The sequence below is a fragment of the Gopherus flavomarginatus genome, chromosome 2, assembly GCF_025201925.1.
Source record: "Gopherus flavomarginatus isolate rGopFla2 chromosome 2, rGopFla2.mat.asm, whole genome shotgun sequence".
NCBI lineage: Eukaryota > Metazoa > Chordata > Testudines > Testudinidae > Gopherus > Gopherus flavomarginatus.
In genome coordinates, this window is record NC_066618.1 from 240,743,879 (window position 1) to 240,771,870 (window position 27,992).

The 27,992-nt window shown below is 44.7% G+C and overlaps 1 protein-coding gene across 1 annotated transcript; it reads right to left on the bottom strand.

The window, feature by feature from the left end:
• Positions 1-15,318: 15,318 nt before the first annotated feature.
• Positions 15,319-26,866, bottom strand: PRDM14 (PR/SET domain 14). The gene is made up of 7 exons (XM_050939784.1): positions 26,311-26,866; positions 25,944-26,000; positions 25,693-25,850; positions 25,083-25,353; positions 22,885-23,087; positions 19,629-19,730; positions 15,319-15,546 (listed from the first exon to the last, which is right to left on the bottom strand). The coding sequence occupies exons 1-7, from the start codon at positions 26,864-26,866 to the stop codon at positions 15,319-15,321; spliced, it is 1,575 nt and encodes a 524-aa protein (XP_050795741.1).
• Positions 26,867-27,992: the final 1,126 nt, after the last annotated feature.

The following is a 27,992-nucleotide window of genomic DNA, read 5'->3' on the forward strand; positions in this document are numbered from 1 at the left end:
GCAAACCTCAGGGAAGGAGACCTGCTTGCTCGGGGTTCGGGGAACGAGAGAGCAAACCGGGAAAGGAGACCAGCTTCGCCGCGGTTTGCTCTCGCGTTCCCGGAACCACCCAGCAAACCTCAGGGAAGGAGACCTGCTTGCTCGGGGTTCGGGGAACGCGAGAGCAAGCTGGGGAAGGAGACCAGCTTGATTACCAGAGGCTTCCTCAGGTATGCTGGGATACCTGCTTATTCCACGGAGGTCAAGAAAAGCGCTGGTAAGTGTCTATACTTGATTACCAGCGCTGGATCACCAGCGCTGGATCCTCTACACCCGAGACAAAACGGGAGTACGGCCAGCGCTGCAAACAGGGAGTTGCAGCACTGGTGGTGCCCTGCAGATGTGTACACCTCCTAAGTTGCAGCGCTGTAACTCCCTCACCAGCGCTGCAACTTTCTGATGTAGACAAGCCCTAAGTTGCCTCCTTTTTATCATCATGCAAATGGAGAAACAGTGAATACGGCATCAGACAGATATTCAGAAGCCCTGATGTAATCTCACACCAGAGTATCAAGATATACCTGTTTATATTGCCCCCCATTCCCTGGTACTCTCTGGCTGTCTGGTGGCTGCAAAACTGCCATAATCCCATTTAAGTAACTGTGAGTGGACTCTCCCTGGGCAGAAGAAACCATCAATGTAAGGTCACCACGATGGCTCCCACACCACTCTTCTCAAGACACTAGCATAGGGGTGTGCGACCAGAGTGCCCCTGCATCCAGCTGAGCCTGGCCACAGGAACAGCCACTGGAGGCAGTTGGCAGCTAACATGAAAGACAGGAGGCCTCAAACTGATATATCCTGCACCAGGGGCTAGACCTGGTCCTCCCACTGAATGACTGGGGAGCCACAAATGTGGCTTAAGCACAGTTCAGCCAGTCTAGAAGAGTCAGGGCCATTGTGTTCTAAGCAGCCCATTGTACTGAAGGCAACAAAGCTCTTTTAAAATACCTTTCTTTACATGTCAATTATTTTACCAGAATGGAGCAGGTCAAGGAGGCTCAAACCTCACAAGAAGTTAAACTCCTGAGGGTGGAGATAATCTCACAGCAGGAAGGGAGGAAAGTGCTGAGCCTGGCCCAACCTGCTTTCACACAACCCCATCATCAGCTTTAGGCTAAGGAGCAGGCCATTATCACAGTCATTGTCATGATTATCTTTAAATCTACTGTCTCTCATTCCACGCATCTATCAGGAAAAGACCCAAGGCTTTATTAGTGCAGGGAATAATAAGCTCTGAGAAGGTGAGGAAGAAACTAGCTCATTGATAAATTAATCTTCCTTCTGGCTAGGTTCCTATCAGTTTCGTTAATTCTGAGGGACATTTATTGATAAACCAGATTTTACCACCCTCTCCCATCACTCAAGTGGACAAGTCTTCTACCAGAGTATTGCTATCACTTCTCTGGCAATACTTTGCCATACACAAGCTCTATAAGGCCCCGGAGTCGGAGGAGGTGTTGATTCTTAGCCTTCTCTTCCTGTGTGAATATTATCCCTATAAACCCAGATCCCAGTGCACATTGATTACTGGAGCTAATAGCCATTCACCTGCTCTCAAGCACCAGCGCAGAAAGTCAGTGTTTTTTTTATTATAACGGATATTTTACTGATATTTGGAGTTGTTAACTTCTATGCAATAACAATTTACCCCCCAGAAACTTTGACAATAATACAATAGCCCCAGGGTGACAGGATGCCTAGACAACAGAATAAGCAATCCATTCTAATCAGCACTTCCAGCTGCAAAATGTACACCACAGACCTGAAAACAGTGTTCCAAAAAATACACTATTTTATTTATACAGAAAACAGGTTAGCAAAGGAAAACCAGTTTGTCTTTCATGTTAGCAATTCATAATTCCTGTTTTGTAGAAAACTGTATTTCTGTATTAAAGATCCTCTTTAAAAATTTCCTGTGCTGGTCTAGATTTTTTGTTGGAAAAAAAAAGCAGTAATTCTTCTAATTGCTTTCATTCATACATAGATGACCAATGTAATCAGTTTCCAGGAGTTGTGGGAAATGCAGAAAGAGAAATCTGTTTTAAATTATTCATTTGATAAAAGAAATTTTTAATCATGTTAAACTATCCAGGGACCCTGAGGAAAATATGACTAATAGATTGATACACAGTGAATGAAATCAGTTTGAAACCTGCAAGAATTCCATCAGCTATTTGGAAAACATTCAGTCTATGAATTATATGCAGGATGAAATAAGGTAGCCCCTTAATGAAATAAATGATTGTGAACAGCACTGTCCTTAAGGTGATATATATAGTATTAAAATGCATGCCTAACCCTCTGCACTTAGTTAATTGAGCCAACTCAATGTTTTCAAACTTCAAAATTTTCTCAAATGGGGAAAAAATTGAAAATATCCTGACAATTTTTTCCTATTTTTCAACCAACTCCATTAGTTAATTTAGTCATGTATTTTCATTGCTATTTTGGGCCCACACACTGGCAGTGGTAGCAAAAAAGAAACTGGAAGATGTGATAGGAGTGAAGGATTTGGCTTCATGGGTAAAGTACAGATTTAAAAGTTTATTAGAAAATGTTTAAAAATGAATGATACAGAGAGTTTGAAAAGTCAGTCATTGATCATCGGGGGTAGCATGAGAGTATAGGGGGATGCTAGTAGTTTGGTATTGAACGGCACATAGCATATACAGTCTGCCATGTTCCCAATGTGGAGTGTACGGTGGGTGAGATCAAGATACAGTCAGGAAGCAGTGCGGGTACATCGCTCATACATACAGGTTACAGACAGTCATGGGTAAAGATAAGCGGGCTGGGTAATGGGGATAGGATGACCTTCAAATGGTGGAGTTCGGTTCCATAGGTTCAGGGCTCAGGGTACTGCAGTTAAGTTTGGCTCATTTCACAGCCTTACAGAGCAAGTCAAAAGGTGGGAGAGGGTGGGATTACAGGATGGCACATTAAAATTGCTACAATAGCAGGTTAAGAGCTTTTTTTAAAGGCCTTTTGGAATTGATATGTATATAGACAACATACAGTGCCTATGGATCCTGCTGAATTGCTAGCTGGGGAAGAGACCTGACTGAATGCAAGTGAAGGGGAACAACTATTCCTCCAGATCTCTTTCCAGACTTTACATATATAAAGTTTAAAGAGCATCAGGGGATGTTTGTCTGTCCTTGTTAATGGTTGTTTTGTGCTGCCAATTGTGCCTTAACTCTTTCAGGGAAGCCAAACAGTGTTAAAGCTGAATGGTTTCGAAATTACACCACCAATGAAATACCTGCAGATTAAAATTCTGATTAGCTCTTAATGACTGTAAACACTCACCTTTGACCTTCAGTTTTATAACAACTGATTCCCCGCCCCCCGCAGAAATCTCTGAAAATATGTCTTCAAAAGACTGCGAGCAGTCAATTCTAATATGGTAAAATTATGCAGATGAGTATCATGGGTATCAGTATGAGAAAATAGTTAATCTGTCCACAAGATCTGCTGCCAGGGAAGCGTCTTCAGAGACCTTTGCTTTCACTTAAACACTGTCCCATATTTAGAAACACAACAAAGATCAAGAAAGGCACAATACAGTTTATGCCAATTCAAAACTGAGGTTGGGAAGGGGAGTCAGTGACTACTCCACTGGGATCTAGAGGGAACATAATCGTAATCAGCAGCCCCACAAGAAGAGTGCCAACCATCTGTCATCGTTGTAAAGTCATCTGCTCAGCATCCTTTCAAGTTGTGCTTGGAAATAAACTGAAGGCACTGAGTATCTGGTTTTAAAGCCACAGTATCTCTTGAAAAGAAACCACAATAGTAGTGAACTCCATTGCAGCCATTACCTTTTACAACATTACCTTTTACCAAGGACAGAAATAACATCAGGTATGAAAATAATGATTAGTTCTAGTATCTGTTTTCTGTAATAGTCTGTCAATTCAATATTGCCTGGTTTACCACAGGACCATACTCCTGAATCTTCCAAGATTTTTTTTTTTTTAAATATTTGGTTGTATCAGAAGAGGTAAATCAAACGTAATTTATAATCTGGTAGGAGTGACAAGTATATATGCAAAACACAGACTAAATGTAACACATAGTAAGGGATTATTAATGCAACACACAGTATATTGTGGATTAAAAGAAGCAAATAAGAGGGTCTTTGAATGATTTCACTTGATTTTAATATTCTAGTTATAACTTTGTGGCAGCCTACACTTTAGTGTCTATTCTAATCTTAGTATTATAGAGCTGAGTTGAGGTGCACTTTATTTTTTTGTAGAAAAATCATATTACAAAACTACAAATTAACATTTTCTGTCTTAAATGTAACATGTTTTAATACTATTTCAGAACTGGAAATTTACAATTTGTACTAAATTAATAAAATTCTCTTGCTTCCAAAGATTGGGCCCCAAACCATAGATTCAAAAGAGAGAAAATGAGTAAAGTTTACAAGACCTTTATAACACTTTTGATTTTCTTATTATTGCTTTTAATGAGAAAACAAGGGTATAGTCCATCCACACAACAGACATAATTAAACTGAAGTGCCATTGATCAAATGCACAGATGGTTTGAGGCACTTTAAAACATTTTAACAGTTATTTTAGTTAGCCTTATATTCTGAATCTGCTTCAAAAAATTAAACAATGCTTCCTCGTCCACGAGAGAAACTTTCTGTGCCTTAAATCTCCCATAGAACTCTTTTATCATAATTACATTCCAGCCAAAACTGTTCCCTCTAGACTGAATCAATCACCACCGTAAAAGCTGTACGTTTTTTGTCACTGAAGGCCCTCTGCTTGCTCCTTACAGTAACAAAACCAAAAAAAGATCAGCTAGAACGCTTGAATAAATATCCACTGTGAATTACTCACTTTAACCAGCACGAGGACACTTGCTAAGAGGAACGTAAGCCACGTAAAATAAAGTTAACCCTTTGTGTGAAATACATAGGAATAAGGTGCTGAATGTGAGAGATAGAAAAACAAAAGGAACTTAAAAATGAAGTCTGAGCAGAATCTTTCTATCCCCGTTAAATCCCAGAATGCAGCTTCCTGAGGCTGACAATTTAGTCAACTTTTTGCTAGTGTGTTGCTCAGTTTCACTTGGAAAAAAATCTTTATTCACATACCAGATTCCTTTCCCCTCAGTCTCTCATGTTCCCCCAATCCTTCTAAAAGGATCCTACTGAGCTCTCCCTAGCTGGCACCTGCCCTTTGTAAGGTCTCCTTCCTTCTTCTGCTATAAGAAAACCAAGGTGGGTCCAATATCTTTTATTGGACTAACTTCTGTTGATGAAAGAGTCAAATTTCTGAAGAAGAGCTCTGTGTAGCTCAAACGCTTGTTTCTCTCACCAACAGACGTTGGTCACCAATAAAAGATATTACCTCATCCCCCATGTCTCACTAAAATCCTGGGACTCTCCACAAAGAAAACCAAACAAGGAGAATCTCTTCTATTTTCTTGGATGTGAAACCCGCCCCAAGCTTTATTTTTTAATTATTTAAACCTACTGCATCAATTGCAGAAGCACCCTTCTGGGACATTTCCTCTTTGGGGCATGAATTCTGCCATGTGGTTTTTTTCATATCTAATTTTCCTGTGGACATTTCCCCTGTGTGGTCTTCAGACAGGTAACTGAGATACAGTTTTGTTCAGAGGATTCTTACGTCTTTTTTAAGATGACAAGGAAAGGAAAGAGCTTAATGCTTACAGGCACCAGAGAGGGCTAATGGGAAATCTAGCCCAGAGTAAGTCATGTCTACACTAGCGGGTTTATAGCAGCACAGCTGTAGCGATGCTGCTGCTCCGCTGTAAGTTCGCTCGTGTAGCCACTCAATGCCTACTGGAGAGAGCTCTCCTAGCGACACAATAAAACCACTGTAGTAAGAGGAGCCTCTAAGATGTAAACCTTGGTATCAGAGGCCTAGTATGAGGCCTAAGGCCTGAACTAAAGTAATGGTCAAGACTTTGCTAACATAAAGCAAAGTGAAGCTGTGAGCCAGAGGCAGGCCCTGCTCACAGAAGCTGGCAGGGAAAGGGCTGATGCTGCAAGAAGATACGTACCTAAAAGGTACTGAACACTAGAGATCAGAACATTCACATACTTGCACATTCCACACAGATAACAAGGAACAGACTGATCCATCCCAATGACAGGGGTAAAAGGGTAATATGATGGATAGAGTTGTTTTGATCGAACCAATCTGTACAAGGTAAGAGACGGCACCTTACTACGTAGAGGGGTTGTACCTTACTGCATAAAGGGGTTGCACCTCAATACATCAGGAGTGATGTGTAACTTGTTTGTACCTGTGTATAAGAATGCATCCCTGGGGCGATGTCTTTGTCTGGCCAAGGGGGCAGTGGAAAGTCCCACCACTAACTGAGCCTAGTCCATTGACCGTGGGCACATATTAGTAGTATGCCTTTTACTAGAGTAACAATCTAGGGGAACTATCGTTGTGTCCAATATGGCAATAAACCTGGCTGAAGTGCCTTCGTACCTTACTAGACTCTGTGGTCATTGGGGGTTCTCTTCGGGTCTGCTGTGTCAGCTATCTGCGCAGAGCTGGGGCAGCACACAGAGGGAACACACACACGCAGCCGCGTGATACCACCAAGGAGAGAGCAGAGCACCATACCGGTAGCCTCTGACAACAACCACCTCCACAGCAGCCATAGCTATGTCGGCGGGAGAAGCTGTCCCACCAACATAGCACTGTGCACACTATTACTTATGCCAGCAAAACTTATGTTGCTCAGGGGTGTGTTTTTTTCACACCCCTGAACGACTTAAGTTTTGCCCGCACAAATGGTAGTGTAGACATGGCCTTATAAATATAATAATCTTTACACACATTTTCTTAGTGGGGCTGAGCGAAGGCCCAAAGCTAATTGCAGTCAGTGAAAACACACCCATTGACTATGATGGGTTTTGGATCAGGGTCACCATGCACTAGGCTCAAAAAGCACTCAGCACTGGTCTGGCTGCTTAAATGATTTCAGAGGGAGCAGAGTTAGGCCAGCATTGATCCCGTGTCTATATTTTTAATGTGGATGCATATTAGAGAAGGATGCAAACCCTTCAGGGCAGAGATTGTCTTTTTCCTGGGTTTGTGCAGTACTCAGCGCAATAGGGCACTAATCTTGACTGAGGTCTTTGGTTGCCACTGTAATATAAATATTTACTACTACAGCTAATGCTGCTACCGGCTTTCTTACCCAGTGCTGCATTTCTAAACTGTAATTACATACTGACAGATGTAGTTGCTGAAATCAGCCATAAGGAGAACTGGTGAGCTCTAAAAGGTGAATGGATGCTTTGCTTATTTCCTTGGTGGTTCATGACCCTGAAAAAAAATCAGCTTTTCATTAAAGGAATCATTGGAAAATGTTGAAACTGATACTGCAGAAATAAGTCTGCTTCAGTGTTGCCTGCCCATTTTATAATGGCCCTTGCATTAGGAGGCTTGAGGGGGAGGCTACTGATGTCCATTTACTTTAGTAAAGATTGTTATTGAATGAAACCTTTAATGGGGCGTTTATGATCCCACTCAGCTAAGAGCTCAGCACTTGTCTTAGAATAGTCTTTCTCTCCACCTTGACAGCTATTAGAGAATCAATACAGGTAATATGTCAGTTAGTGGTCAGCACTCCTGTAAACAGTAAGGTGGGGCTGAAATGGAAATTGACAGGTAGCCACTTAGAGCGAGTCTGTGGGTCAAACACATAGTCTCCAGGGAGTGTCATCATTCCCCAGTCAGCACTGGGAGCAGATTGGAGGAGGTAAGGCACAAAGGCCAGACTCCCTTAAAACCACACAGAGTACAGTGCTTACCACCTTGCCAAAAGGCCTGGTGTCTTATCTGCTGCCCTGTACAGCAAATCACAGAGATGTACTGGGTCAATATTACTCTATTGACTTCACTGGGCTTACACTCAGAATGAGTTCAGCCCAGTCCCTCTCATGGGGTTGCTATCTTGAAGTCACCTAAGAGATCATATCTTTGAATTGGATCTATTGTTTGACTATAATCTGGGGTCATTTCCTCTTTGGCTTAATATTGATTTTAATGTTTACAGTGACCTTGGTTCTAGAGCGATGCTTCAAAATAGGTCCAGTTAAATCCGACAGTGGCAATACATCCAGTAAGCTGGCATGGACAGAGGAAATGTTCTCTACTACTGAAAGGCTAATTTAGATTTTATTTTTTTGATCCATGAAATGTGTTTTTCTAACTCCTGCATCTCTGCTGACTAGTCTGCAAACCTATGTGGCAGTCGAATGGCTTTCCCTCCCTGTCCCCTTTGCAATGTGAGGATGATCTATTTTCCATCCATAATCTCAAAGGCTTGAATGATGTCCTGCTAGTCCCCTGCAGGGTAAACAGGATCAGCATGAAAATGTAATAGTCCAGCAGTATCCACCGTTGCCAGTCAGAATAGGGACCCACTGTACGAGGTGCTGTACAAACCTGTAAGCAGATATAGTCCCTGCCCCGAGGCTCTCAGACCCTAGGCTTTGTCTAGACTGAAGATTTTTTCATGTATGTAGAGATACTGTTTCGACCCCCACCTTGTAGCTGGGTTGATCTGGTGCAAGATGGGGCTAGCACTTGTGTGATTTACTCTGGCAAATTACTGAGGTAAACTGTAGTAAGTCTCAGGAATGCAAACCTGCTTCCCACTCAGCTACATTTGGGGTTCTTACCAGTGTGACTAAACTGATGTAGCTACACTAGTGCTAAGAAACTTGGTATAAACAAGGGCTATGTATTATTTCTCCATATTACTGAGGAACAGAAAAGTTAAGGCCAGGATATTCAAGTGATTCTGCATAACTCACATTGGAGGGGGGGGGCAACCTGACTCACCTCAAAGGGGCCCACTTTTCAGAAAGTATTGGGCACATACCCTTTGAATATCAGTCCCGTTTAAGATGTCTTATGGTGGACACCCAACATCACTAGTCACTTTTTAAAATCTTGGCTTAAGTGGCTTACAAGGTGACACAACCCAGACAGTAACAGAGTTTTCACCATTACACCAGGTACTTCCTGGGGTTCCACAGTGGAATGTCTGGTACTGATCCTGCCAGGATCAGGGTGGGGTTAGAGGATCAACATCTCTTTCTCCAATCCTGTGTTTTTAAATACTGGCGGCGGGGGTGGGGGAAGGTAGCAGAGCAGGGAGGGAAGATTGAATGTATTTGATCTAATCCACATTTCCGTATTGCACTAGTTACTGTGATCGGAATGCCATGGAATCAGGTGTGGAAGGTACATTGGGTACCTACTTGCTATTGTGGGATTTGGTTGTTCTAAAAGCAACAATCAGGTTTTGAATTAGGTATCAAACTAACACCTGGGACATTTCCCACTGGATCTGTAGCCTGATTTTTCTTCCTTGTAGAGGGTTTCCACCTGAATATGTGCCAGTGATTTCGTGCGTTACTTTTCCATGTATGCAGTGCAGTTGTAGCTGTGTTGGTCCCAGGATATTAGCAAGACAAGGTGGGTGAGATAATTAAATAAAATATATCACCTCACCCACCTTGTCTCTTTACTTTCCCATGGTCACTTATGAGAGAATTGGGGGAAAGATCTCTAAAGAAATTGTTTTGTTTTGGTACATGGATGACAGCTGAATGGAGGACTTAGATGGTCTGTTCAAGTCTGCATGGAAATGCAGATATGGACTGTCAGCCCTGAGGCTGCTCTACCAGCAGAGCAATAGGAAACCAGTTGTATGTCTCCCACTGCCTCTGTATTTGCTGCTGGGCAGGGTGGGTGAAATTTTTTGTGTGAGAGAGAGAGAGGGTGTTTGTGAGAGAGAGAGAGAGGGTGATATCGTTAGTGTGTGTGTGTGTGAGAGAGAGTGATATAGTTAGCATGTTTGTTAGAGAGAAAGTTTCCAAGTGTTTGTAGGGCTAAACAGGAGATTGCAGAGTAACTTCTGTCACGTGGAGAGAACACCCCACACTTGGGCCCCCTAGGTAAAATGATTTCCCTTGTTAAATGAACAGTTTGCCTTAATCAATATTTGCTGCATTATCTGTAACTCACTAAGCTGCTTTCCATGATACTTTGCCTACATCTTTCACTCTTTCCCCCACTGAATACAGGACAGTGCTTTGAAGAAAAAAAAAGCATTTGAACATTTGGTAACATGCTGGACACAGCCAAAGGGCAGCAGATGTCACTGGAGTGGCTTTTGTTTTGTTGCACTTGTCAGGCAGAGCTTTAGGACCACATTATTGTTGTAGTCTCTCTATTGTCATTCATATTGTGCCTTTTCAGAGGTTATACACTCCCCTGCCCCTGAAACCCAAGGGAATGGCTGAGATTGCCATCACCCTCTGGTTTCTATTTAGATCACCTCCCATTTAACATTTAAAATACCTTTATACAGATGAAGCAAAGCACTTAAATCAATTAGTTTCTCAAAGGTTAGATTTATCGTGATGACTTGACTAACCCCTCCCATTTTCAGGCACATCTCTTCACAGACATGGCAAAAATTGTCAGAACACCACAAGCTGTGTGTGATAAGTCAAGTCCCATGGTCATTTCGCCTGAGCTAAAAGGATGCTACAGTATTTGGGCCAAATCCTGCTACAAGAGAACTCACTGGAAACAACCTCTAGGATCTGCATGGATATGTAACATACAATTTTGTATGTTAACCAAAGATTCCTCCTAGTTTCTGTTAAGGCAGCTGGATAGAAGTGCTGTGATATGGCTAGCAGAATTTAATTATTTGGTGCAAAGGGATCTAACAGCTGGGATAATCCCAGGAGAAAGGATCCTGAGACTTTAAGGTTAGCTTTGTCATGAATATTCTCCCTTAAATTGGACAAAGAGCACAGCTGCTTTAATGGCAGTGCCTTGCTACATTTACAGCAAGCGATCCTTCGGAGAACATGCCAGATGAAAAAGTGCAGCACACCCCTCCCCAAACACACCACCTCCTACCCCCAATACATGGACATGAAATCCCATTCACAGCTGAGCCGTCTGGGGCTATTCATTTGCCAGGCCCCTAGCAGCATTTCAACAGAAGGGGCAAACATTCTTCTACAATTTAAATCCTCCAGAAGGAAACATTAGCACATTGTCCACAAACAGGACATGCGTAGACTACAGAAGGTAAAAGGAGCATTCCCTAATATAAGCCTCATCTTTCTCCTGCTTTACACTGCAGGAACCTCAACACACATGCATATGCTTACTTTGACAATCGTTGCATTTCCGTTGGCAGAGACTAAGAATTGACAGCGCTGTCCCACCCTGGGACTCAGGGAGCAATTCAAGCTACTTTCACGCTTGCTGTCTTCTGCAGAGCCACACAGCTTTATTTCCTTGTCTCCACTCTAGTGCATTGGTCGGTTGCCACCCTCCGTCCCAGAGACAGTTGCATTTCAGGTGTTGTGCAATGGGAATTGCAGGTAAAACTGGGATTCTCCACACATATATTTCTGCATGGCAAAAGACTTTTATTGGCATAAGCCTGGGATCATCACATGATTCACAAGGGGGAGGGAGCTGGATCTATGATTCAGTGGTCAGAACTCAGGCATATCCATTTAGGACCATTCTTGTAAAGTGCTTGGCAGCCTCACCTCCCATTGAAGCCAATTGCCATCTAGCCAGTCCTTAATTCCCAGCACAGAGACCAGCTGCTCCAGCTGTATTAGGGGTGTGTGATTTACACTCAAGATGCATTTAGCTGAGTTTGCCAAGATGTCAATTGCTTCGTTTTATATTTCGGTATAAAGATTTAGAATGTAAATACGTGTATTACCAATCAAATGGAAAAACTCTGCAGCCCTCTTCTGAAAGCCAGAACCTCATAGTATTTATTTAGTTTGAGTTCTTTCTGCATTAATCTCACAGTAGCATTCTTAATAATTAACATAAAACCACAGATTTATAGGCTCGAAATGCAATATAACAGACAGGACACCTACAATCAGAATCGCATTCCCCTTCACAGTTTGATAAAACTGCACAATAGCAGAGTTTCAAAACCACGGCTTGTGGTTTCATATGAAGTGTAACTTTCTACTAGAGGAAAGAATAGACAACTAAAGGACTACAAACAATGAGGCCCCACAGTTCCATAAATAATCCTCACATATGTGCGATGGTGAGCGTTACCTACCCGGGAAACTATCTGTATGCATTTCACAGCACTTCTAGCTAATTCTTAGTAAGTCAGACACATTTGGTTCATTGCTGAGGTAGCTGATGATTTCATAGAATCCTGAGTTAATTAAGGGCCTGCACCAAAAGCTATTCACACGCCAAACTCCCATTTTTGTGCATGGGAGTTCTCTACAAGGGTGAAAATCACCTCTGTGTAGAGGGCCAGCAAGTGAAGTCCCATATAAACCCCCCAACTATACTTCAGCATGACTTGAGTAATGTATGAGCTCCGTGCTGGCTGTCTGCATGGGAGGGAATTTCATCAATTCAGCACTTAGGCTCTTAATGTGTCCTTTCTATGCTATCAGCATCTTTGGTACCAAAATATGTGCAAAATATTCCAAAACGAACAAAACCTTCATCCGCTTTCCCCTACACATATATACAATATTTATTGACTAGATTGCCTACATATTAACTAATGCTGAACCTAAATATTTCATTTACAATTAAATCATTTTATAAATATTCCTTGCAAGATTTTTATCCTTGAAAACCATGAGTGTGCAACAATAAATAGAAATATTAGTGCAAATCAATATATACATATTATTTGGCTAGTGTAATGAAACAAGCAAGCAACATTTTTCTAGCTCTGTGACTAAAAAGGACACAGTCAAGATTTGTAGGCTCAAAATGTGATCCATATTTCTCCATTATTTGTGTGCAAAGTCCATGTAAATCCTTACTGGGCTGGGAAGAGGTTTTTAAACAAAAGTTTCAATTCTCTTTGTTTTTCTTTAAAAAGTAAAAGAAAGAATTGCAGCTTCCCAGTCACAGGTAATCTGTGGGTGAAATTCATACTGGTGCAAAGGGCTACCACAAGGCTGCTGCACCCCCCAGCTTCAGCAGGACATAACTAGTGCATATGCCTTTTGCTGAGCCCCTATGCCAGACTGGATTTCACGCTGTGTGTTTAAGAGAGAAAAAGAATTCTGTTAGGATTTTGGATTTCACTTTATGTGGCTGCATAATCTGGATTTTGGACTCTGCAAAGTTTGGGATCTTTTTGATCAAGGGTGATTGGTTCAGAGGCCACTAGTAAAACTCAGATCAGGATCCAGGTTCAGATTTGCAACACACCTAAGAAGTAGTAAGGGAGCAGATCTCAGGTTTTAGTTTGGGCCCTTCTTTAGTTTCAAGAGGTATGAAAAGGACTAAAAGAAACACACACACACATAAGGCCAAGATTTTTAAAAATAGGAACCTGAAGTAAATATCCTAAATCCATACTTAGCTGCCTAAATAAGTGGGTTTTTTAACAGCACCCAACAGCTCCCCTGGAGGTCATTTAGAATTATATAAACAAAGGCTTCAATTTTGCTTAAGAAAAATCAATGATGGATTGAAGAAACCTCAATTTGCAACATCAATAGGAAATGGAGGATCAAGTCTTCAGGTCCTCACTCAGGATGTGGAACTCTCATTGACTCCAGTGGGAATTCTGCAATCAGATAGTTTGTGAGATTTGACCCTCAGTGCATATATCTCAAAACTAACAACATCAAGAACTCCTGGGCCCATCTTGTACCTCAGAGCTTATATTTAAACCAATATGCCCTTTGCTGTAACTGAGATAGGGGACTCTGATAATGTAGCACAACTGGGTTTTCATAAACTCTGTTATACCTGAATTACACTAAAAATAACAAACAACCCAAGCACCCAATAGCAGCGCCATAATAATAATGCAGTAAGCACACAAAATGAGAAAGTATAAAAGGATACAGATTTCAGTGTCAGGATCCAAGTGATCCCTATACAGAACAGCACAAGAGGTAAAGGATTTCACAGATGCTACCTGCCTTGACATGGTCTGATGTAATAGAACATTTCTCTGCCATACAAACAAGGGAAAGTACTGACATAAAAGAACTGCAGCCAGTGTGCCTGGCCCTTATGGATGTATCTACACAGCAAAGAAAAATTTGCAGCTGGCCTGTGCCAGATGACTTGGGCTTGCAGGGGTCAGGCTGCACGGCTGTTTCATTCACTTGAAGGCTTGGGCTGGAGCCTAGGCTCTAGCACCTTGCAAGATGAGAGGGTCCCAAAGTTCAGGCTCCAATCCAAGACCAAAACTCTACAAAGCAATGACACAGCCCTGCAGCCTGAGATCCATGAGCAGGAGTTGGCTGGCACAGCCATGGGTATCTAGTTGCTGGATACACATGCCTTATATGGGTGCACAGAGCAGAAGCTGTATGCAGCCTTATCCCAGTTATGTGACTGGCTCATGCAAGAGCCAGCAAAATTGCAGCAGAATTGCATCTGGGAAGCTCAGGGCCTGCCTCCACCCTACTCTCCTAAAGAGATGGAAAGGAGGCAAAACCATAGCTCCATCCCCAACCTGCACTAGCCAGCAGAGCTGAGTGGCCACTGTGCTGTAACCCATCACTATTTAGTAGCAAGCAGGCACCCTTTACATGCCTGGGAGCTACCTTCCTGAAGCAGACTGTCTCCTGCTGCTCCTCCTGGGATATGTGGGCTCCACTCTGCCTCTGCATGGAATGGTCTAGCCCCAACAGGATGTCCCCGGCATTTTTCTCAGCCAATGTCACTGAAAAAAAGGGACTAAATGCATAGAAACACACGTGCCCTACTTGAACAGGCAATACACATCAGAACCAGCTCACATTCATTCACAAAAATAGACTTGTGCATTACGTGCATCATAATGGCTGGAATGATACACTTCATAAAATAATAACCGGTTAATAGGGGAAAATAAGCTTCAGAACTGGAGCAGAGCCCCAAAATTAAACATGGACTACACTGGTTTTACAAAACGCACCTGGTAACAACACAGCCAACGGTGTTTCTGTACATCATTCTGGATGGTCCATGGAGACATCACATTGGAAGCACAAAAACGTTCATGGTCACGCTCACATATGACGTTTATCGGAGGGGACATGCACCCTGTGGAGGTTCCAGCACAAGGCCAAGGCACCACTCAAGCCACCCATGAGGGGATGTAAATGATGCCTAGGCCCTGGGCTCTTCTCCGGCACAAGGGTGAATTTTATCTTCTGAAACGTACACACCAAACACACCCACGCAGCTCCAAATGCAGGGCTGCTGGCTAAAGAGCAGCGTGGAACTTCATATGGAATCGGAATTCCTCCTGCTCCAGGAAGTTCTTGCCACACACGGTGCAAGTGCAGCCTTTGTCCTTGTTGTGTGTGCGCCGCACGTGGCTGTCATGGGCCGCATGGGAGGCAAAGGCTTTGCCACAGTGTCTACACTTGAAGGGTTTCTCTCCTGAATGCTGTCGGATGTGAGTGCGCAGGATGCTGGAGGCCGTGAATGCCTGAAGAGGTGGCCGGCACGGAGAGGGGGAGAAAAGAGTTTAAAAGTGGTTAGACAATTGTCTAGAAAATGATCTCCTAGAGGGTCCACCCCCGCCCAGCACTGAAGACACACATAGGAAGGTTAGCCCGATACTGACACCTTAGTCAATCTGGTCCCCATCAGAAGGGCAACAGAATCTCCATTGCTGGAACAGCCCTTAGATTATTCTGCTCATTCAGAAATGAAGCCATAGAAGCAGGACTCTCAGGGGCTGATTCCCATGTCCCCTACCCCAGTGAGCATAGGTCAGAGCTAACGCCACCAAAAGTCAGTGGACTCGTTACACTAGCAAGGGAAGAAAATCCGGCTTACTGGTTATAATGGAACCATTTCTGACTGGAAGACACCAGCATATATTTTCCATGTGTCAAAGGAGGCTGGGTCAGGTCAATAACATCTTTAATCAGCTGTGTATTTATTAGACATTGGGGTTTTTTACCCCAGTTCCCTTGTTCCAGTGTTTGTTTTCAAGAACCTAACCCACACAAAAGAAATCTAGGTTCTATTTCTGTAAAGGGTCTCATTTAAATTCATAAAAGCAAAGAAATGATTGTGTTACCACTGCTAACGCTACCTTTTTGGTACTCGCATATAAAGGGTTGGAATTCAGCGCACCAGAACTAAGGGGACTCATTTTTCTCTCTCTTTTTTTTCTTAGCCTAACTAATTTTGTTCCTTCTCTACCACCCAACATTCCTTATTCCTTTCCTTGAAGGAAACAGCTCCCAACCCTGCTCTCTGTCCCTTACTCACAGAACATGCCTTCAGCATATTTATACATTCTCCCACCTTACTCTTATTCTTCATAGAGGTTGGTGGAAAAAGGCCCCACTGCTGTTTTCTGCTCTAATCAGATCTTAGCTGTCCTCCTTAACATACAGCAAATAGTGCCTCACGAATCCAAACAGGGCATGTAGACAAGCGACTGATAGCAGGGGAGCACTTCTAACAGACCAGCAGGATCAACTGAACATAACAAATAACTACCCTTTCACCCACCCACAAGAAAAACATTGGCTATCTCCTCAGGTGCTATAAACTGGTGTAGCTGCATTACCCACAAATCCCTTCTTCACCTACCCACCAACAGCCATTGCTTTCCAAGCAGAGCTGCACCTCTAGATCATTTGATTTGATACTCAGACTGCAAAGGAGCTTGGGGGTATATATTATACAGAGAAAGGAGGAAAGCTCTTGTTAAGGAACAGGACTGGGTGTCAGGTAACCTCAATTCTGCATCAGTCTCTGCCACAGTCTTCCACTGTCACCTTGAGCAAGTTACTGAATTTCTCCATGCCTCTCTTTCCTCATCTGAAGGCTGCAGCTGCACTGGCTGAGCCAGAAAAAGCAAGGTTACTTTGGAGCACAGTAGCAGTAAGTTAGGGGAGGCAAGAGAAATGATGAGAGTTTAGGAAGAGCAACTAATGTTCTGGAATGTAGAGAATTAAGAAGAGAGACTTGCACTACCTCAGAAATCTACTGGCAACTCCCTGGGAGAACTGCATCCTACAGTCTGAGAACTAGGGATCTAGGCCATGTCTACACTAGACACCGTCCAGCGACACAACTGTACCAGTGCAGCAGTAAGATCTCCTATGTAGATGCCAATGGGAGAGAGCTCTCCCATCCCCGAGTGAGCGGTGATAGCTATGTCAGCAGGAGAGCATCTCCCGCCAACACAGTGCTGGCCACACCAGTGCTTCTGTCAGTGTAATTTATGTCACTTGGGGAGTGTTTTTTTCTCACCCCTGAGCAATATAAGTTATACCAATAAAAGTGGTAGTGTAGACATAGCCCTAGTCTGATCTGGGACTCCGTTTGGGACTGCCAGAGCTCAATGCTGAAAGAAGTCCAACACTACACAGAAAGATCTAGTCCCTCACTCTGGTAGAAGCCCCGCCATCTGCACTCATGACCAGCAAGTTAATGATGAAATTTCACTTCACACAAGAGGTTGGGAGAGTAGAACACAGACAAAACCTACCCCAGGAGATTCGTTGCTGCAGCAGGAGACAGTCAGACTGCTACACCTGTTTGCAACAATTTGTATACAAAAGTAACCTCATATTAAAAGTATATCAGGTATTTCAGCTGAGACTTCTGCAAACCACAGACAGGACAGACTGTCCCTGAGCATCCTGAGTCCTAACAATGTTCATGTAACATTTCAAGCCAGATGCAGTTCTGCCCAGAGCAGATCATTTACATGCAGCTGTCCCCATTCCATGAGGAAGGAGCGATCAGTTGCCTTCACAGCACCATCCTCCCCTTCCCAGATGCCACTGGCAGATGTACCCTGGGTCCAGGGTGTGCTAGAGGAAGGGGTAGGAACCAAGCAGGTTGTGAGGAGGTCAGGGACGGGGAAAAGAGTCGGGGAGAATGTGTAAGGGCTCCAGTCCCACACAGGTTAGGCAGAAAAGCAATAAAGCCAGACTATATCTTTTCCACACAGCTTCTCAGGAGGTCCGCAGAGTTGCTGCTGCCAGAACAGGATAAGGAATGGGAGGCCATCAGGAGCAGAGAAACTGCACGTGGAGGGGCCTGACCTCACACAGATCCAGTGGCACTGAAATGCTCTTTATGGTGGGGGTGCTGAAAGCAAGAAAACTATCCCCAAACTTTTTACCTCATACCCCCTTACCCCTGACTGTGCCCCCCACCCTCCCAAGCTGAGGCCAGGAGCAGGCCCAAGCCTCCGGGAGGAGGGGCAGGGGAAAAGGGGCCAAGGCTGGGGCCACAGCAGAGGGCAGGCACAGGGTCAGGAGTGGAACCCCAGGCACAGGGCCAGCAGCTGGGACCCAGCATGCGCAGCTGGGACCCCACATAAAACCTGGGGATGCTGCAGCAACCCTCACACTCCTACTTCCTGCGCCCATGCATAGATCCCTGAAGATCACCAAATTTCAGTTGCCTATTTCATGAGACACAGACCCCACACACATCCTGATGGAACAATAGGAAAGGAACAGAAATTTCCTCCCTAAAGCTTCCTTCCATGGGTTTTTCCACAAAAATGTATTATCCAAGCTCTGATCAGTAACAACTCTTCCTTCTAGCTGCATCTTTGTCATATCAAGCCATGGAAGGAAGTGGTTAGATTATTAGCAGGAGCAGTACTAGAAGCAGAGGTTTTTAAACAAAGCTACACAACACATGTTTTCTAATTGGCTCTTTCAAAGAACTGCCTGTGTACAGATGCCTCATACAAAACTTTTTCACTTCATGCATCCGATGAAGTAGGTTCCAGCCCACGAAAGCTTATGCCCAAATAAATTTGTTAGTCTCTAAGGTGCCAAAGGACTCCTCGTTGTTTTTGCTGGTACAGACTTACACAGCTACCACTCTGAAACCTTAAACATGTGAGTAATTTTTACTCACACATAGCCCCACTGACTTCAATGTCAGTATTATTCATCTGAATAAGAGTTGCAGGATCAGGCCTGTGGAGCAGACCAAGTTTATCTTACTCCTCAAGCAGCGCTAATAAGCTCAAGTACTACTTGATTCTGAAGGGGAGCCAATAAGGACCCACGAAGTGGTTCAAACCATACGTTTCTGTCTAGGTATCTACCATAGTGTCTCAGCCTCTCACAAACACTGATAGATGTAATCCTCATACCTCCCTCCTGTGAGGTAAGGACCTATTACTAACTCCATTTTGCAGATGGAGAACTGAGGCACAAGGTAGATGAATGGTCTTACCCAAGGTCAAACAGGGAATCTGTAGTTAAAGGTGGAACTAAACCTGAGTCCTAGTCCAGAGCCTGAGCCAGAGAACCATCCGTCCCACATCACTTCCACTTTCTTTTTCAAAAACAGTTCTCATTAAGTAAACAAAGTAATAATTTTAGCCAATTTGTGGATTCTTTTCTTTGGGTGGTTTGAAAAACCTATAAAAAGAGGCTCATAGTACCTGAAGTAGAAAAAAATAATTAAAAAGAAGTACAAAGAAAAGCACCCGGTCACACTGTGCTGTACTGAAAATCTACAGGTAAGCTATGGGAGAAAGCAAGTTCTCAAGACGATTTGATTTTCCTTTACCTTGTTACAGTACACACATTTGTAGGGCCGCTCTCCAGAGTGCACCCTCATGTGTTTGTTCAGGCTGGAGGACTGTGAAAAACTCTTCCCACATACTGAGCACTAGAGGGAAAACAAAGTTAACACAAACACACAATAGCGAAGGATTTCCTGTCGGAGCACAAGCCAATAATTGTTGAAAATGATACAGAGATGTCTATGTGATGTATAGATACACACACACACACACACACACACACACACACACACAAATATAATATAACTAATTTAACTCATAAGAGGCAAAATGTTTTAATGTATATTTATTAGAGCTGATCAAAAACAAATGTAAAAGCATAGGCAATTTCCAAGTTGTGGTATTAAAAATGGACCCATTTTACATTTTTCCAAAAATGTTCAATATTTTTAAATTAAATTTTAATAAAAAATTATATGGAGATATACCTATCTCACAGAACTTGAAGGAACCTTGAAAGGTCATTGAGTCTAGTCCCCTGCTTTCACTAGCAGGACCAAGTACTGTCTCTAAGGTGTGTTGGGTTTTTTTTGTGCACCCTAGATCCCTAAATGGCCCCTCAAGTATTGAGCTCACAACCTTGGGTTTAGCAGACCAATGCTCAATCCACTGAGCTCTCCCTCCTCCCTGAAAACCTGTGTTTTTGGTAAGTGAACATTTTTCTGCCACTATTTCAATCATGGTAATGGAGTAATAAATATTGTCATTAAAAAATCCAAAAATATATTTTTAAATTTTCATTTTTGAAAAAAGACCACTTTGATATCTTTAAAAAAAAATTTTCATTATACTATCCAGCTCAGTCCTAAGAGCATTCGGTCTTCAGAATTCCCACTCACATAGTTACATTGAAAGATCACTGCCCTCCTTTTAAAAAAATAAGTAACAATCTGAATAATGTGGTGCATATTCTATAGCTGCCTGTGATAGAACAGAGCCCAACTCAAAGCTTATTGAGTGTATTGAAAAACTGGCATGGACTTCAACATGAATTGTAATGTTCAGTTATGATCTGCATGCGTGAAATTCTTATCCATAATATTAAATAAACTCAGCCAGGACTGGTGATGACCAGAGTAATTTTTTAAAATAAATTAGAAATTTTAAAAAATATATAGTCTCAGGATATAGCCTTTGCATTAAAAACATGCTCTGACTTAACTGAATGTAAAGTCTATGCACAATGGAGTCTTCATTCTGCTGATTTGGCCTGCAATATCTTTTCTTCTGCATGCAATTCACATTAAATGTCTAAACAGAAAGAAAGACATTTCTGTTTAGACATCTAATGTGAATTGCATTGCATGCAGAAGAAAAATTCACATGAAAGACAGAACGAATGAACCATATGACAGAACATTCCAAAACTCTTATTTAATAAACTCACATTTTAATCTAAATCTCTAATCCCTATTTCTAAATCCGTGTGATACTATTTCTGTACTGTTTCTACATTGAAATATTGCTGATCTAGCTATAATAACCTTCCCTGGGAAGCTCACTTTATTTCAGGAGGAACTGTGAAATAGTCAGGATGATCTTTCAGCTCATATGAAAGTAAGAGGTTGTTGAAATATTACATACTCTGTTGTGTCACATCAAAATTCAGGTGGTTATCCTGGCTGAGCAGTTGTGAAAATTCCTTGTTTTTACATTGCCAGTGCATCTGAGAGAAACCTATGCCCAAAGAAGGGTATTTGGTGGAGACTGGCCAAATATCACATCATATGTTTGCTCCCATAACAGAATATTCTGGATACTTAGATTTAAACCTTTGCCACCTTCTTGTTTAAAGTACCTAGCTGAAATGAGGAGAAAGCAGAGTCCCAAAGCTACAGCTAGAGTCCCCTTGGATACAAACACGCAGAAATCACGGGAAGCCCCTGAGTCAGGAAGTGTAATAGTCTGTGATGATACAGATCGGTGCTAGTATTCGTCCTCTTAGGAGGATGGACTATTTCCTGGTAGGATCATCTCTGTAATCCTCCATGCTACTTGCTCTCAGCCTCCAAACAAACAAATCATCAACCGTATGATCATTCCCATGACAACAGTTCACACAACCATGCCGAGGGTTTAGATTAATGTAGGAAGGGAAGTGAGTTGGCGGACACTCTTGCTAACTTGAGCCCTCAGACTTTCCTAACTGGGACAAATATAATCGGCAAGAGAAAAACGCCCCGCCTCACAGAGAACCCCCTGTACTCCTGCTTTTCCTTTGCGTGCCTGGCTTTCGGAGCAGCCGGAGCTGCAGCCTCCTCGCTGCCGGCGAAACTGTCCTTGCTCGATTGCTTTAATTCGGAGCGGCTGGTGCCAGCTCAAACTTTAAAACTCCCTGCTCCTCAAGAGGGGCGGTTGTAGCGGAACAGAGCTGGGAATTCACAGAGAAAAGCAGCAAAACAGCCTACAAACCATGGTAACCCTTAAAGGGATACGTGGTTCTCACACACACCTCTTCCTCGTAGCAGGGTGGATGCTATTCAAAGGAGGTGGGGGTGTCGGTCGTCCTGAGGGCGGCAGTAAACATAAAGCCGCCCCTGTGCTTGTCTCACTGGGAAGGCACTGAGGGTGACCAGATAGCAAGGGTGAAAAATCAGGACAGCGGGTGGGGGGGTAATGGGCACCTATATAAGAAAAAGTCCTCATGTATCAGGACTGTCCCTATAAAATCGGGACATCTGGTCACCCTAAAAGACACTGACTTCCCTTTCAGATCTTGTCCATTGCAAACTACCCCAGCATTGGGTGAGTTCACATTGTAAAGGGAGCCCTGCTGAGGTACTTTCATGGTGTGATATGAATTGTACTAGCAGGTGATATGCTTTCAAGGTGTACATGTTCTTCAAATATCAGAGGGGTAGCCTATTAGTCTGGATCTGTAAAAGCAGCAAGAGTCCTGTGGCACCTTATAGACTAACAGCTTATTGGAGCATGAGCTTTCGTGGGTGAATGACATCCGGATGGCATCCAACGAAGTGGGTATTCACCCACGAAAGCTCATGCTCCAATACGTCTGTTAGTCTATAAGGTGCCACAGGACTCTTTGCTGCTTCTACATGTTCTTTAAATGTCAGCATTTAAGCATCCTAGAGGGATTGTAATTTACAACTGTCATTTGGGATTGAGGTGTCTAGGGCAATTCCTTGGATTTGCTCCTAGATTTCATACAGGAACCATCGCCCATAGCGTGAGAGGAAAACTTGGGAGAGAGGAATAAACCAAACCAGATGCAATCCTTACCTTGTGAGGTCTGTGTTTCTCATGGACATGCAGAATATGGATCCTCAGTCTGTCTCTCTTTTCAAAGGATCGGTTGCAAAGATGGCAAGGAAATTTTCTGTCTCCTTGATCTACGCAGCGAGTGTATTTCAGATGTTTGTCTCTGTAGTATTTGTAGGCAAATACCTTGCCACATCTCTCGCATTTGTAACTCTCACCAGATTCTGTGCAACACAAGGGAAAGTACCATCACTTAAATACTTCGAGGTAAATAGCTGTCAGTTTCAAATGTCATTGTCTTTCTGAGCTGGAACCCAACCAAGGAGAATTGTAGCTTTTTAGAATTGCAATAATTGTAAACAAGAATTACAACATAGTTAGAAAAATACAATGGAGTTTACAAACTAGACTGAAGTCTGCTAAGCACCTTCCTGGATTTCCTTTTTGTGTTCTTACATTATAGCAGATTTACAAGAGTGTGGCGCAGACAAATATTTCTTGAATGAAATCCTGGCCCCACTGAAATCACTGGGCGTTTGCCATTGACTTCAATGAGATCAGGCTCTCACCTCCTTCTGTCCCTTTCCTCTAAACAGAGATCTCCATTTCCTGTCTGAATGCACACCCCGAAGTAAAACAACTACTGCACATGAATATCTGACAAAGCAAACCTGATTTTTGCAACATAAAACAACCCCCCCCCACACACACCCATGATAAATCATTAGTTTGGTTCTATACTTATTAATATTGGTACTGGTAATGTGTGTTTCATTTTCCACTTAAAAATCAATTTGCATATGTTGCTTGAAGTTTTAAAAGTCATATCAATTATGTACTACACAAGTGTGTATTTTTGTTTTAGACTCGAAGTTTCTACTGTATTTTAAACAAATTCTAACAATTTCCTTGGCTTCCTCCGTATGACAAAAGTATTTCAATATCAATTCCTCCCATGGTTACAAATCGAAAATAGTATTCTTGAGTCAAGCCTTAAAATGAAATCCTCTGTCAGGGTTAAGCAACCTTAGAATGACACAATTACTAGATACTTAGTATCCACAGAATCACTTTGTTTGTTATTGCTGCAGTCAACTGAACCTTTCTTCAGTGAGTCTGATTCCCTGATACTTTCGTATAGTATCATTCTAACATATGTATACACATGAATGCAACATGTTTTCTACAGAAGAAAGTGTTGCTACCTAAAACTGATGTCTTTTATTTATTCGCGTTGGAATCCTGTCTTCCCCACAAGACAGCATCTTCTCTGACACCACATCTTTCCTGGCACTATCTGATTACTGTGTAAACCGTCTGCCCCCTTTATGAAGAATGTGAATGTGAAAATTACAACTGAAGATCAAAACGGTATGAAAATGTGTGTGGGCAAGTGAGCCAGAACGTTTAAATATGAATCTGATTCAGGGTCCTCTTTTGCCGATTATAGCCAATGGGGGAATTTTGGGCCACTGATTTTAAAGAGATCAAGAATGGGACCATATTCCCCGACCACGAGTTACTTTAGCTTCCAAGTTCTTTGCGGGCAGAAATCACCATTTTGTAGAACACTTGGATTTTATGTGCTAATTACATCTTTTGTTCACAATACAAATAAGACTGCAACCCCGAAGTAAACGGCGTGAAGTCTGGGGAGCTGGCTGTTGGTTTTTCAAGTCTGTTTTGCGATCTGAGTCGGTTGCAAATGTTTTCAAACAGAGAACTTTTGCGCAGAGCCCGTAGCTAGCCTGGTCATAAATATTCAGCCTTCTCAGCCCCTCCGGGGAATTTCTGCCTCAGGATTTTAAGATTTGAACAAATAAGTAAAGGAATGGAAGGATGGATCCTTTTCCTTGACTTTTAATTTTCTTTAATCTAATGGTGCTATTTAAACTAAATCGTGTAGCAAGTTTCCGCCCTGAATTGGAAGCAGAACTTTGTCACCCCCTGAAAAGGTTGGAAAAGGCTTAATTTATTTATCGGAGACTGAAATTCATGTAAAATAAATGGAAATAGGCAACAGAGATTCTCACACAAATGGAATCTGCAACTCACTTTAGATGGTCTTGTTCTAAGCAAACGCGAAACGAAATATTCAGAACAGGAGCAGCTCTGTGATTATAATCACAACGAAATAATCACTGGCATTGATAAAGAACCGACAGGTCCACGGACAAATGGTAACAACCCTTTCCACAGGGACCTGTGCAGGCACTGACCTTCTGGCTGTTGCTGGGGTCCCTTTCCTTCTGTTGCCCCTTTCAGACTGATGGGGATGCCCAGGAACTGCAGATAACAGTCTCCATACCACACCAGCAGCTCCTGGTTGGGTAAGATTTCTTTGCAGCTTTCGTAAAATATTTGGCCTTGGCACTGAATAGCTGTCAAATTCTGCTCCTCTGGGAACCGGGCGCAGTTTACTAAGGACATCCAGTTTCCCGAGGCTCCTTTCCCATCTATAAAATGGCTCAAGCGACCATCTTCGAAAATCTGGGTAAAACATGGGGAAAGAAACCTGTCAGGTTTCCTAGCACTTCGGGTGTTAGAAACCTTCCCCCGTACAACCCGTTTGTACCCAATTTACATGGATCCCTGCACGAATAAAGCCGGTATATGGGCAATGAAACATGTCCTTGCTCTTTGGGATTCCTCATTCAAGTCAACGGAAAGGTTACAGTGGGGGCTGGATCAAGGCTTTGATTATTTTCTTTCCATATGTTTCTGCAGGTGTTGAGGACAAAACCACCACCCCAAGTAGCAAGGCACCAAAGAGCCTTTTTCGATGCAATGGCCGAGCCAGTGTGATGTCCTAAGGGTGCGCCCATCTACCTCCCACATCAAGGAATTGTCATCGTAAATCTTGATCTCGCTGGTGTTCACCACTTTGCCCTGGAAAGGGCCGAAGCGGACGCCCCTGGGGATGAGGTGGGTGCAGAACACCCCCAGCTGCAGAACTTCCCCGTGCAGCGTCTGCAGCACCGACAAACCTGGAGGGAGAGAGGAAGAGAGAAATACGGGCGGTCTGATCAGGAGCTCAGCAAGCGCGTCCTGATGCACCTGAGCCCTGCGGTCCGACTTACCTTCGGGTAACTGGAGGGACTCTCTGTCCAGCAGCGGAGCGGGAGACTCGGTATCTCCTGCGAACAGAACAGGACCCCCTGGTTAGCCCAGGCGAGCCGGTTGTCCCACCCCCACATTGCACGGGACAGCTGCAGGCAGTGATGGGGGGAGCCCGGTCCGGCGGGGCAGAACGGTGTTTGCAGGCCAGGGCCGAGCCCTACCCGGGGAGCTGTGACCCCTCCGGCCGGGCTGGGCTCTGGGCTCCCAGGAGGCGATTCCCCGGGAGCTCGGGCTTGGGTCCGGGTCCATGCAAAGAGCCGAGCAGCGTGCGGGGGGTGGACTCGGGGCCCATGGGGACGCGCTCCCCCGAAGTGACTGGCACCTTACCCGGGCTGGCAGCCGGACACGGCGGCCCCGCGGCAGAGTGCGCAGCGCCGCGCACCGCTCCGTACAGCACGGCGCGCAGATCCTCCTGGCTGAAGCGGTAGGGGCGGCAGGGCTCTGCCTGGGCGCTGGGCAGGCTGGCGGCTGCCGCTCCGCCCTTCCTGGAGGGGCAGGAGAAGACCTCGCCTGCCCGGCTGGGCAGTTCTGGAGGGTCCGGCGGCGGGGCCCTGCTGCTGCTGCGCGGCGATACCTGCCCGGAGAAGGCCCAGAGGGGCCGCGTGTCGCAAAGCCGCTCGCCCTGCAGCGCCGAGGGCCGGCTCAGAAATGCCGGGATCGCGGCGAAGCCGAAGGGGGCCAGAGGCGGGGACGTGGCGAGCAGCCTCCCCAGGGACTTGAGGGGGTGGAAGAGGTCGGGAGGGCGCCCCAGCGCCTCCAGGTACTGGGCGGGGGGCAGGAGAGGCGGGTAATAGGCGGCGATGTCCCCCGGGCTGGTCCGGAGGGTCTCTCCCGCGTAAGCCCGGTCTTTGGAGGCAGGATCCGCGGCTAGGAACAGGGCCATGGCTGGAGCCGCAGGTGAGAGGAGGGAACCTGTGGGGAAGGGGAGACACCACGTTACAGGGAGCGACCCCGCTGCTGCAGCAGCCGCGCTCTGCCTAGGGGAGAAGAAGCCACTTTATAACCGGGGCCTCCGACTCCTTCCTACCCGGGGGCACTTGGCTGCTGCTAGGCCGCCCCGTCTGTGGAGCAAGGGAAATGCCCGGACCGACGTGTGGCCCAGCTGATCTAAGTGCTTCTCCTCTGCCCCTCCGAGCCCGCCTGGGCGCCTCTCCCCGCCAGCCAGCCGGGCAACTACCCCACGGGCCGCCCTGTCTAGCGCCGGGGCGGGGCTGCTGTTAAATCCACCTGCCCAACAGCCGCAGGGAGCTCGGTGGGGCAGAGAAGAATGGGGGTGGAGAGAGGCGAGAAGACGATGTCCTGCTCGGAGGTGGCCCCGATCTCCCTGAGGCTGATCTCTGCACTGGGGGTGACCCCGGAGTGACCAGGGCACTGAACAGCCCCATTTCCTCGCGGTTCCAGCCCAGCCCAGCTGGCTCTGCTGCACCGAGAGCAACCAGCCCTGGCAACCGGCCTGCGTACCCCCTACGGCTCTTCAGCCAGATCATGGATACGAACGGGGGGCGGGAGTTGGGAAAGGGGAATCTGTGGGGAAGAGCGGCTGGCTTGGCAGGTAAATCTGCGCTCAGGTCGCAAACGCCACCAGGAACCGTGCCAGGCTGGGGCTCCTCCATACACAGCGCGCCCACCCTGATTGGGAAGCGCTGCAGAGAGCCCGAGGCCAGAGCAGCCTCTGCGGGGATAGGGAGCTGCTCCAACGAAAGCTGACGGGGATCTGGCCCCCAGACCTTCCCCAGCAAATACCCCCCACCCCCCAACTCTAGTGCATGTCCCTTGAGGGCCCAGAGCAGGTAGTTTGTAACCGGGCTGCAGACCCCTGGCCCTCTCCACAGGCAGAAGCGAGGCCGAGCCGGCAGGGGAAGGAGCCGGGGAGGGAACCTCCTCCCAGGGATTTATTTTTAATAGACAGATAACAAGTTAACAATGGCTGAAGGATGAAGCCCCGGTAGGATCAATGGGGCAATAAGGAAAACAAACCGGGGTCGTGACACTTGAATTAAAGAACACGG

Excerpts from the sequence above, each read along its gene's own strand:
- PRDM14 (XM_050939784.1), bottom strand. The coding sequence starts at position 26,866 with ATGGCCCTGTTCCTAGCCGCGGATCCTGCCTCCAAAGACCGGGCTTAC. Across the intron at positions 26,001-26,310 it reads GTGTCCGGCTGCCAGCCCGG|GAGATACCGAGTCTCCCGCT; the intron begins GTAAGGTGCCAG and ends TTCTGTTCGCAG. Across the intron at positions 23,088-25,082 it reads ACCCCAGCAACAGCCAGAAG|AATCTGGTGAGAGTTACAAA; the intron begins GTCAGTGCCTGC and ends TGTGTTGCACAG.